The 13,698-nt window shown below is 31.3% G+C and overlaps 1 protein-coding gene across 1 annotated transcript in view; it reads right to left on the bottom strand.

Moving 5' to 3' along the window:
* The window catches only part of LOC107063257 (ninja-family protein AFP3-like), a 28,223-nt gene extending 14,839 nt beyond the window's left edge, over nucleotides 1-13,384 (bottom strand). Inside the window, exon 1 of the mRNA XM_015314900.1 lies at nucleotides 13,261-13,384. Within this exon, the coding sequence (XP_015170386.1) occupies nucleotides 13,261-13,384 (124 nt within the window). The remainder of the gene's footprint in view (nucleotides 1-13,260) is intronic.
* Between the last annotated feature and the right edge of the window lie 314 nt (nucleotides 13,385-13,698).

Raw genomic sequence — 13,698 nt, 5'->3', positions numbered from 1 at the left:
ATCACAAGTACATTCTCAATAATCATACAATCAAGAAGTGATTCATGGCATATAGTTATTCATCCATACTCATACAATTAGTGTGATCAACAATGCAACATCCACATACATACATGCATCATAATGAAGAAAGAACAAACATATATCACACAATCATGAAATCACAACCATCACCTACCTCGAAACAAGCTTGAAACCCCTAGAAACTTGATCCTTCCCTTTCCGAATTCGTTCCGCTTGTTCTTGGTCTACAAACAATCAATATAATATGGGAATCAATAAACAATTACTAATTACCCGAAATACTAACAATTCTATGAACCCTAGATCAAATCCATGATCCCAATTATCCAAATTAGGGTTGTTTCCACCACAGAATTTATAACAAAACCCTCCCTAATCAATATTCACCCATTCTATTACGTTCTATGGATCAAAAAATGGTCTGGGGGGTCGTTCTTTAGCTCTAAAAGTCAAAAAGTGCATAATGAGGTCGTTTAGGGGCATATTAACGACTTTAATTTGCATCGGGCTCGCCACAGTGACCACCACCCCGCCACAGCGGCCCCGCCAAAGCGGCATTCTCGAAACAGAGAGTTATTTCAAGAATTCCAAAATTTTCATTTCACAACACACCTCTAACTCACGACGCTCAGTAAATACCCTTTATGCTAAGATCGATTCCGGGAGCTCTACTCGCCCGAATTCAATTCCGTAAAGTCATACGGATTCCTTTACGAGTTATATAACTACTCATGTAATCAAAATCATAAATGATTCACCCGATTGTTACCATATTTCCCTACACCTTAATGACTCCGATTTCATCCAAATCTGGACTAGGTTGGGAAAATCCAATTACTACAAAAAGTTTTCTGATCCCAATTCTTTCTCCATTGGCTTTTCCATAACGGCGGAAATCAGATCGTTACAAAATGTTAATATTTGAGGTTAAACAACATAAAAAATTTACCTAAAAAAGACAACTTTACCTATCTGATGAGGATGGTGGTGGAGAAAGCGACAATGATAGTTGTTGATTTAAAGACATACATATGTATCATTATCATTGCCTCTAATCTAGCGGGGATGATATAATGATGATGGTGATAGTGGTGATGGTTATTGTGAATCAGCTCTTTCATTTCTTGTGATTTCTACAAATTGGACCGATTATGTAGATTTTGATAATGGTAAACTAAGTATGTTTTAACATTCCACAGTGGATATTTTCTTTTATTGGTGTGTTTGCTGAGATTCAACTTGTTTCAATAGTTATTAATAACCATAAATAATTTGATTAGAAAAATGACAATATATATGAGTTGACATTGTAAAGAACAGAATAGAAAAAAGCAATATAAAAAGTATTAATATTTGAGGTCAAGTAGCATAATTTTTTACCTAAAAAGAGGTGAGATTTAACTGTGCATGTCAACTCTAGAGACTGTATGAAGAATTTATAGGTGAGTGCACTACTTAGAACAATGAAATATAAAAAATAATCTTGAGTTCAAATTTCATTAAACAAAAAACTTGTGAATTTATATTGACAAAAATAGAGAAATATCATAAAGTATCTTAAATTTTATAATTTAATAGTTGGAGGTTATATATGAAAAATTAAAAGTCATGAAATTAATTATATTATTAAAAATAGAAGTTTAATAGACATAAGCTATGGAGGTGAAACTTTAAAAGTAAATAAAGAAGGAAAAACATAAATAAAAAAGATAAAAGAAAGACTTTTATACTAAATAGAGATATAAATTTCTTGAATTGAATAAATTTAAAAAAGAATAAAGAAAGTAAGAGAAGTGATTAAGGAAATGTTATAAATGTCATAAATGATGATATTTGGGTAAAAAAAGCGTATTTTTTTTTAAAAAAATAAGATTTTATATTATATAGAAATATAATTTTTTTTAATTGAATAAATTTTAAAAATAAAGTAAAAAGGAACTAAAAAGGGGAAAAAGTGATTTAAAGAAATCATACAAATATCATTAGGGAAGAAATTAAAATAGTAAAAGAAGAAAATGAGAAATATTAAGGGAAAAAAAAAATAGCATTAATAATAAATATATTAAATATGACTATTGATAAGGAAAGAATTAAATGTGACTATCTTTAATATTTAGGTATATTTTCTGTATTTTAAAATTTGAAAAATGGCCAAAAAACATCACAAAAAAAATAAAGGGATAAGGGTCTGAAAAATACCGTAACTTTGGTCGAATTTGCTGTTACGATACTAAACTTTCATGAGGACCTATTACTTCCTTAGACTATTTAATATCGTATTTTTTACCCCCTGAACTATTTAATAGTGTATTTTAAAGGTATATATGTGCCCACGTGGACACATTACTATTTATAATTTTGCATTATTTTTTATGTCCACGTGAGCAAATATATATGTTTAAAATACAGTATTAAATAGTCTAGGGAGGTAATACGTCCTCATGAAAGTTTAGTATCGTAACAGCAAATTCGACCAAAGTTACGGTATTTTTCAGACCCTTATCCCAAAAATAAATAGTTTTCTTGCCCTTAGAAGCATGCCAGATCAACAAGTCTAATATTCTTCTTTATATATATATATATATATATAAAGATTCTTAGACCATCTTGATTGAAAGGTTTTAAAAAAAAAGTCAAAAAAAAGAAGAGAAAACATTTATCACATAGTGTTTAGGGGTTTTTTTTTTTAACAAGTTAACTAATATATATAAATTGGATAGTATATCCAAAAGGGAAAAACTATCAATAATTTTTAAATTTTGATTACTGAGCTCTCACTTTAATGAACTTACCATTATAAGAGATGTGAAATATACTAGTCGAAGGTGATGTAGTATTATTCTATTATCAAATCTATGCGTTAACTTGACATGACGATAAAGAAGACTCTTGAATGTTGATTAATTTGACAAAAAAAGTGTCGGCCAAGAGCTCAAAAAAGTGGGCACTTATTTTATATTCTTATTTTTATCTATTTTATTATGATAAGATTCCAAGGAAGATGTGTGTGTTTATGTTTTCTCCATGTAACTTCTTTAGTTTGAATTTGTATACTTTTTCATTATTGCAAGTTTGTATTTTTGTTTAGATGCAAATTAGTCTATTTTTTATATTTCATTGTTCTTTGTAGAATTATTCTATTATCAAATCTATGTGTTAACTTGGCACGATGAAGAAGACTCTTGAATGTTGAATAATTTGACAAAAAAGGTGTCGGCCAAGAGCTCAAAAAAGTGGGCACTTATTTTGTATTCTTATTTTTATCTATTTTCTCATGATAAGATTCTAAGGAAGATGTGTGTATTTGTGTTTTCTCCGTGTAACTTCTTTAGTTTGAATTTGTATAATTTTTCATTATTGCATTTTTGTTTAGATGCAAATTAGTTATTGTAACTTCGTGTGTAATAATACTAAGTACTAACCAATGTTCAACAATATTATAGTACAAAAAATTATTTATGTTTTTTTTAAAGATTCTTCTATTTTGTCCATATAAAATCATAATATTTTATTTCATGAAACTCCTACTCAAGATTATCCTTTTTATTTCATATTTGAAGTCGTGTTTTCCATGGTTTGATATGTATTGTAATAAAGGTAGACTCAATAAAGAGGACTCTTAGATATTGATCAGTTAGTTAGAGGCAGTGTTGACAAGAGCTCAAAAATTGTACATTGATTCATTAATATTTTTTAAAAAAAATAATCTATTTTCTTATGATTAAGGTCCTAATGAAGGTATGTGCATTTTGTTCTTTCTATGTAATCTCTTATGTTTTGAAGGTATGAGCATTTTGTTTGTACATTCTATATATATATATATATATATATATATATATATCACTGAAATACGTCCTTTTTTATGATATTTTTTTATAGTACAAAGAATCATGTATGTTTCTTATGATAAACATCCTAAGAAAGATGTGATTTTGTTACTATAAAAAATTACTATCAAGTAGGATAGAGGAAGGAAAGGAGAAAATGAAGAAAAAAATTAATAAATTATAAAACAAATACAACAATAAAGGATAGAGGCAAAATTAAAAATATGAAAATTTATTTAGATAATGATGAAAAATAAGAGGAAAAATAACAACAATGAGTTGAATAAAATCAACACCTCTCTTTGGCCAAGAATCCTACTTTTTTATTTATTTTTTATTTTCACTATAATTCTATTTTTTATTATTGTTGTTATTATTATTATTATAATAAAAAGAATTGTGTTAATGACTATTCCTGCATTCATTTTTATTTTTTATTGTAAAATTCAAAATGTCTATAAATAAAAAGATTGTAAGAATCTTTAGAAATGATCACATTAGAGTGTGAAAAATTGGGCATTAGTTTCATATTTTTTTTCTTCTTTTTCTTAATAATTTAGATTATGATATAGTGATATTGCATTATTTGTTTATTTATTTATATTGTCTCAAAAAATTTCTTCGTTTTATATTTTACACTATTCTTTTTTATTATTGTAAGTTTATAATATTTTTTGGTCCAAAATAGCACCTTATGATTTTGTTGGTGCAACGATCGTGTTCCGTTGTTATAGAAAAGCCAACGAGAAAAAAAAATTGGGTCGGAAAACTTTTTCATAGTAACTTGAAATTTCCTAACCTAGTCCAGATTTGGACGAAATCGGAGTCATTAAGGTGTAGGGAAATCTGGTAACAATCAGGTGATTTATTCTTAATTCTGATTACATGAGGGGATAGATAACGCATTAAGGAATCCGTACGACTTTACAGAATTGAATTCGGGCGAGTAGAACTCCCGAAATCGATCTTAGCGTGGAGGGGATTTTTTGAGTGTCGTTGGTTAGAGGTGTGTTGTGAAATGGAGGTCTTGGAATTATTAAAATAGCTCACTGGTTCGTGCAAGCCGCCTTGGCGGGGTTTTTGCCTCTTTGGCAGGGCCACTGAAGCGGGATGAGGGCCGCTATGGCGGTCCAGACGCGACTTAAGGTCGTAAATAAACCTCTAAACGACCTCATTCTACATTTTTCAATTTTTAGAGTTAAGGAACAAACCCCAGGCGACTCTTAACAGTTTTCCACCATTCTTGAGGCTAAAGGTAAGCTTTTCACTCCCCGAATCCATTTTTCGATTCGTAGAATGTAATAGAATGGGTAATTATCGATGGGGAAGGGTTTTGATCTAGATTTTATGGTGGAAACACCCCTATTTTGATACTTGGGATCATGGGTATGATCTAGGGTTGTTAGAATTGTTAGTAATTGGGGTAATTAGTGATTGTTTATTTGATTCCCGTGTTATTATGATTGTTTGTAGACCAAGAACAAACGGAACGAATCCGGAAAGGGAATGATCAAGTTTCTTAGGGTTTCAAGCTTGTTTCGAGGTAGGTCATTGTTGTGATTCTATGATTGTGTGATGTATGTCTGTTCTTGCTTCATTATGATACCTGCATGTATGCGAATGTTGCATTATTGATCACACTTGTTGTAATTGAGATAGATGAATGATGAATGTCATGAATCATGACTTATTTGTATGTACTTGAGAAGATACTTGTGATTGTTGTGATTGTGATTGTGGTGTGTTGAATGGATCGGTTGCCACGTTCCAACATAACTAATTGGGATCGATTGCCATGTTCTGGCATAATAATTGGATCGGGAACCACGTTCCGGTATGCTAACTGTTTGGGTTTGGGTTCTGTGAGAGGACCAATGGCTTGTCATAATTGTGTATATTATTGAGCATGTGACAATCGATATTGTATATGTTCAGTATTTTGTATGTTTATAATGTTGTATTGACTTGCTTATGTTACACTTAGTGGGATAGCCGTGTGATCCTACCAGTACACTGTGGTTGTGTACTGATACTGTACTTGCTTTTATTTTTGTTGAGTACAGGGCATTTTCCGGTGGCTATTGACAAACCTCGCTTAGAAGATCAGTGATCGTCGTTCAAATTCAAGGGTGAGCCAACTCTTCCGGGCTGCCATGAGTTCTCCTTTCGTCTATGTCCACATTTCTGAACTTAGACATTTCTATTAGTTATTAGTACATTAGTTTGGGGTTGTATCCCTTCTTGTTTAGACTTGTTGAACTTTAGATGTTTTGGTACATTGACTTTCAGGTTCTAGGCATTATTTCCGCAATGTTTAGTGTTGGATCTTTTGGAAGTTTATGGGAACTTCAGTTTTTAGCTATTATTCCTGCTCTCGTATCCTTAAATGCTTTAGTTGGTTGGTTTGGGTTGTAGTAGCGGTTCTCCCACTGGAGGGTTAGTGTGAGTGTCAATCACGATAGTCTGGGTCGTGACAGTTGAAAGTCATATAACTACTGACCAAACATTTCTCTTTGTGAAATCACTTATACATTGGGATACATATATAATATATATGCACATATTATAAATATTTCTTTTATCTATATCATATTTTCATAAAATTATTGACATCTTATCATCTTTTTAACTGCGCGAAGCGCGGATAAGTTTCCTAGTTAGATTATCACGATAGTTTTATTGTAAGTACTTATGGCAAGTCTTTTATTATTCTTTCATTATGAGTAATTATGAAGATCAAAATAATATTGCAAGCTTTTTAGTTTTAAGAAATGTACCTACCAAAAGAAACAAAATCATGGTATACTAAAAGAATATCTTACTCCACATTTTCTGAATTCATTTTTTTGTCAAAGTAAAAAATATCAACCCTAAAAAGTTAATTATTTTTATATCTATGAATGTTCAGTACATAAAAATAGTTTTCACATCTTATTTTCATCTTTAATTTTTTTATCGCAATTCAAATGTGTAACTAAGACAAGCAATTGAAAATTTACCCGATCACTAAATAAACATATCCATTGTCATTAAATCATCATTTCAAAATACATAACGTCAATAACTAGATAAAGAGTTTGAGAGAGCATTGATGTCACTCTTCGACCATGGGCCTAGGTGAAACCAACACTTAATCCCTTAACTTGCCTAAGAGAACATGACATAACTTATAGCATATGTAAAAGAATGAGGTGTTGCAATGCATACCATCAAAACAGTTTTTTTCATTGATAAATCTTTATTTTATAAAAAAAAATTAAATACCCAATACATAAAAATAATCTAAGTTTACATCATATATAAATATACTAGACTCGATCGATCTCTGAGCCTTAACTTAACATGAATAACTCTTTTGTCGTGGGAAAGGTCATACATATAATCAAAATTAAAAAATATGATATAAATGTCATGCCCCAAAAGAAAAGGAGGCTCATCAATAACGAAGTAAGTAGAACCTAACATGCTGCTCGACCATCTGTCTAAGTACTTGAGTCTACATTATTTAAAATGCAGTGTCCTTGACAAGAGACATAAGTTTATTCGAAATTGAATTGTATGTAAAATAGATGAATGAAACATCAAGTATAACTAAAGAAGAAAGGCAGCTCAAGAAAACATAGTCCTATCTTGAAAAATAAAAAAAGTTCAAAACGACAACAAATTGACTTTCATATATATCTTTCTTCATCATTAGGTTCGTTATGAGAGATTTCCCATCAAATTGACATAAATCCACCATGCAAGAGCATGGAGTCAGATCTCCATTTGATCATTTAAACCATCTCATACCTTGACGGGATATGAGACATACATAACATATTTTCCTAGCAAAGGATCTAGAATAAGTTACACCTCAAGGCACCATATAGTATTCATCCGAACTGACAATGATCCTAATCCTACATTGATTTGCATAGTTTTTTAATCATTATCTTGTAAACCTATGCTTTCTCGATTGCCAATACTACTCATGTTAAATACATAGATAAGGTCATAATCATATTTAGTTCCATAAGCTCATAATCATAGTTAGTACAATAGCTTATAAATCATAATTAGTTCATGTACCTTATGTTGCAAAGCCCATAAGTTTGTAGATAATAGTTCATAAGTTGAAGTGGTCTAAATCATATCATTAATCATAAACTTCATATTCTAAAGAAAAATGTTATCTCTTTTGAAGAAAAATTATAAATCATTGTTCATACTTGTAAAATCTCATAATGAAAGTGAGTAGATTCTCGGGACAAGAATACCATAGAGAATGAATAATCACATGGAGAGATCGTAAAGTCAATAAGGAATCACCAAGAACAAAGACGCAACCTTTTCATCATAAATCCTAGCTTGTTCATAGAGGAAAATTCATAGACATGAATAACATAGAGTGGGAAAGAATAAAGATGTTCTCGTATATAGAGAGAGCATTACATACCTCTAACCGTTTATAATTATGGGTAAAGAATCAATCTTTTCCAAAATCTAAGCTTGACATTTTTGAGAATAATTTCTTCGAGGATCCTATGATCATGGATTAAAATTGCATTATAGATTTGCATATGGTGTTAAAAACACTTGAATTAATGTATGAAAACTTACGATAATGTGGGTAAGTGTTGAGAGGTGAGAGTACTCATGTTAGGTCTCCAAAAAAAAAAAAAACAAGTGCAAACTTTGATAAAGTTCTAACTAAGTAATATTTATAGGCTTGGACTATGTAGGGACATTCACCATGGCATGGTCCCCGTTGCAGTGACTTGGATAGTGCGTTGCAGTGACCATCACGTTGACCTTCACTACTAAGTGACTAAGTGTGTTGTTTTGTGAACTTTATACTTGGCAACTCTTATTTCCAATGATTTTTAGTGCAACATGGTAACCATTTTGGTGAACCCTACTATGTTGAGTATCGCGTTGTGGCGTCTAGTGCATCCCATTCTTAGTATAAAATTCAGAGTCTTTTATTTCTTTCATCGTGGCACATTATCTATCATGGTGAACTTTAATGCTTTGAGTACCACATTATACTCATTGATGGTATACCAACACTTAGAAAATATATTGTCTCCTTGGATAGAACGTGCATAACTTCTTCTATTAAATTCAAATAAATTAGTGTTAGATGTGTTATAAATCAAATAATTACGATATTGAGCATGATCGTACATTCAGTTTAGTGTCACACATCTCACCCTAATTCTTCATGATCTAGAGTTTCAACATGTAGTATGCATGGAAGTTTGGTAATGATTTCGAGCTTACTTGATCACCTATATATTGTCCTCTTTGGAGTTCGACACCGACTTATTGTTGAATTAATTATATTACATACAATCGTATACACTTTTTCTCTTTGAAGAGTGGATTTGAATGTTATCAATAAGATGAAGGACATTGAAGCAGTTCCAAGTGACTAATTGTTCTAAAGAACAAAAATAAAGCTCTGAAAAATATTTTTTTCTTAAAAAAGAAATAACACTAAATTATGCTCGCCAGTCTTACAGACTAAATAGAGAATTTTGAAAGATCATGTCATCTCATATAGTCATATTATGATTAAAGAGTAGTAAATAATATTTGTAAATTTTTTCTTTATTTCATCCTTCTTCTTTTATGTGTGTGATCAATCAGTGTTGCGACAAAGTTACATTATAACAAAAATAATTTTCACTGAATTTAATACAAAACGAAATTATTGTATTTTACACTATTAAAAATGTGAATTTTTGGTGAGTGTCAATTGAAATGTCATAGAAAATATATTATTTTTTATGAGAAGCCCATCAAAGACGTTTCTGACACATCAATTTTTTATGAATTTCATTAAAACTCAATTGAAAAATCATGTATTTTATTAATGTTAGTTTTTATATAATAATTTGTTTAAGTTAATTAATAAAATTGAATTTATAACTAAGATTATAATAATAGTTGACATAATAAATGCTTAGGATAAGTCATTTATTTTCCTTCATTAGAGAATGAACTATTTCATTTTGAAACAACATTAAGAATATTCATGGGGTGGAAAAATTATAAGCCAATCTCGTTCATTCAAACTAAAATTTTTGTTTTAGTTAAGATTGTATCTAGTATCACTGACTAACATTCTGACGGCTTCTATTTGATTAAACAATAATTTATCTATTTTTAAAAAAAATGTTATGTAACACATAGATTTTTGGAATGAATGGTATCAATATATATATAATTAGATTTTAGTTTATAATGATAACACACACACAAAAAGAGTAATGACTCCAAGGAATGTCATATTAAAGTTTCAAGAGGAGTACAATTTTATAAATGATTAGGAAAATTGAACAAAAATATCCAAATAATTGACGGTTGAGACAATTTGAGATAATAAAAAAGGACGCAAATGCTTTAGGCATAGATACTCTTGGCCTTAAAGCTTTAAACTTAGATCCATCTCACTAGTTTCGTTATCACAAATGAGTCGAGGTTTGAATTCTAACAGTAATGGATCAGATTTATCCAAAATAGAAAAATCTACCTCCTTTTTATGTAGTCCTTCAAATTCTAGAGGGGTTTCATTTAGGTCAATAACTACTAAATTTAAATCTCGTACATAAATCCTTCTTGTCGATTGAAGCATTTGTTGCAATTGATTTTCTTCCACACTTATGTTATTATCATTAACTGAGAGAAGACGATATGATGGTGGTGGTGATAGTAGTTGTTGATTTGTATGCACACCTCTATCATCATCGTTACCTATAATAAAATGAGAATTATATGAGAATGATGGTGGTGGTGCCATCGATGTCGGTAGCAGCAATGATTCCTGTTGATTTACAAGCACATATGTATTACTATTATAATCTCTAACCCATTGGGGACAAAATAACGGTGGTGGTGATGCTGATTGTGAATTAATTTTTTTGTCTTTCAAGGTTCTTACATGTTGGACTGATTCTGAAGGTCTTGGTAATGGTTCACTTAGGTTGTTTGAACCTTCTACAACGTCTACCTTCATTTCATTGTCTAAATGAGAATTAAATGAATCATGAATTCTTGATAACCACGAACAGTCCCCCTACATATAGGACACTCAATCAGTTCTAGATGAGTCGACATCCTGAAAAAATAAAATAAAAAAGAAAATAATATAAAAAATTGTTAATATTTAAGGTCAAAGAACATAAAAATTTTACCCTAAAGAGGAAAACTTCACCTATTTTATTTTTCCAGAACGAAGAGATAAAACTGAATTGTTCATCTAAATTGTGGAGACTATATAAAGATTTTATAGGCTGGAGGCTCAAACCTGTATAGTTACAACTATTAATAAGTTTGTTGAAGTGACAGCTTTACAATCAAATATGAAAGTTATTGTTATTGTTTTCTTATTAAAGATACTATTATCCTTTGGTTATTACAGATATTCTCCAATTATTCATATTAGTTTATTTATCAAAAGAAATTTAAACATTTCGATAATATTTTCTTCCTTTATTGAATTTTCATTTTTCAAAAGAAAATTAGCATTAACAAACTAAAATTATTTTTTTAATAAAAATTTCTTGCATTTATTTCTATTTCACTATTTATCCTAGTTCCTACCGTTTTTCTTTTTATCATTTATGTAAAAACAATCAGTCAAAATGATTAATTATTAGCTAATAAATAAAACTTGACTTCTAAGTTCTAAAATATTTGTTTGTATAATATTTAACGTGCTTCTAATTTTTTTTGTGTTAATTACTAAACAACAATAAAAATAATATATCATGATTCAATAGAATGTACCTTTTTTTCTTTTTCTTTTTACAAAGTTGTACCTTTCAATCTATATAAATTTCGAATTAGTATATCACAATAGTTTCACAGTAAATACTTATGTCCAGTCATTTAATATTCCTCCAATAAGAGATATTTGAAAATTATAACAATATTGTAAGTTTTTTAATTCTTGGAAATGTACCTATCAAAATAAATGAAATTGTGATATACTAAAAAAGATCATCTTACTCCACTACACTAGTATCCCGAATATGTGCTAAGTAAGTCAAACACTCCTTCTCTACCATTCTCCTTGCTCTAAAAATGATATCACACTTTTATATGCATAATTAAATGTACCCTTCCACACCAAATGAGGAAAAGTAGGCTTAACCAAAGTAACAGTCTTAGCATACAATCCACAATTGTATGATAAAGAGATAATCAATTCATACCTAAAATCACATCAAAATCCACCATATCAAGAATGATTAGGTCCACCCATGTATCATACTCCAACAAAATCATAACACTATATCAATACACTACTAATAAATCATATACATGAGTAAAAATATGTATAGGCACTACCAAGGAATCACACGTCATATTCAGGTACATAGCAAAATATGCAGATACGTAAGATCAAATAGATACTGAATTAAATAAAATAACAGTCTGTCAATAAAAAAACAAAATAGTACATCTGATAACTGCAACAACAATTAGGTCAAGAAGGCGATAAGGGGAGTCAGTTGGCGAATCGCAGAGTCACTCGGCGAGCTCGACTAAGCTCGCCGAATGGCCCAACGTGCCAAATTTTCACCCCAAAATTCCACTCTCAACGTACAACCTACTAAAATTAATTTCAAACATAATTTTATGCAATTCTAGCCTACCCACTACGCAAACTTAAGCCGGGGTACTCAAACTTTCCCCAATCGATTCAAATTCAATCAAATAATGACTTAACCCTTAAGAATGGTGTCACCCAATCCATCATTGGGAAAATTCAAGTGGTTTGGTTGAAATCGGGTTACTCAGACTTCACCCACACAAAACCTAACTTGCAAACCCGCATTTCAAGCAAATTTAACATGAAATTCAAACTAATTTAGGCTAAATAATATATCGGGCAAGATTGACTTCAATTTACAACTCAACAAGCAATTAGGCATATAATCAAGGAACACAATAGATCCATTAACTACTCATAAGCATGCTCAATAAAAATAATGAAATTAAAGCTAATTCGGAGAACCAACCTCAATTGAAGATAAAGCACACTAAAGCAAACAGACATGGATGAATAATGCACCAAATTCCGACCACACGAGGACACCCACAAAAATCTAAGTAGAAACTATGATCTAAAATTTGATTGTAAGATTGCAAGAGTCAAAAAGTTCAAAGTAAGCAAAAGATTTGAATTTAAAATAGTTGAAAGACTGTAACACCCCGAAAAAATGGTAGGTTAAACTAGAGCCTAAACGTAAGGTTAAGAATCATAAAATGACTCCCCGAATTTTAGTAAGTCATTTAAGGTTGAAATGAGGTTTATTGAGTCAAGACCAAGGGGCAAGTGACAAGGCCAAGAGGCCAAGACAAGGCCAAAGGCCAAAGGCCAAGGCTACTCCTAGCTAGGAGCACACTACCCCACCTTCACAAGGGGGACCATGATTCTTGGTCCACTCCACGGCTCGTGAAGGTGGTCGTGAAACCTCCTTGGCCATGAAAATGTGGCCACCATTTTCCCTAGCTACTGCCTCAACATCCATGGCCATCACCACGGCCCGTGGTAATGTCCACGACCATGGGAGGTGCTCGTGGATTTGCCTTAGGCAATGAGAAAAGGACCTCAAGTGGTGAGGCTACTGCCTCAAGGACCACGAGAGGGACCACGGCTCGTGGTCTTGACCACAGCTCGTGGAGCCCCTCGTGGTGATGCCTTGGGCTCATGCGCCTCATGCCACCAAAAGGTAACTACTGCCCCACCCTTCACGAGGGGGACCATGGGTCGTGGTCCACACCACAGCTCATGAAGGTGGGTCATGGTCCCTGACAGGGGGCACTTAAATGAGGGTCCTTTGGGTCATTA

The sequence above is a fragment of the Solanum tuberosum genome, unplaced genomic scaffold (genome assembly GCF_000226075.1).
Source record: "Solanum tuberosum cultivar DM 1-3 516 R44 unplaced genomic scaffold, SolTub_3.0 scf00016, whole genome shotgun sequence".
Lineage (NCBI taxonomy): Eukaryota > Viridiplantae > Streptophyta > Magnoliopsida > Solanales > Solanaceae > Solanum > Solanum tuberosum.
Note: the sequence above shows the minus strand (reverse complement) of the source record. Positions and strands in the feature narration are given on the sequence as shown.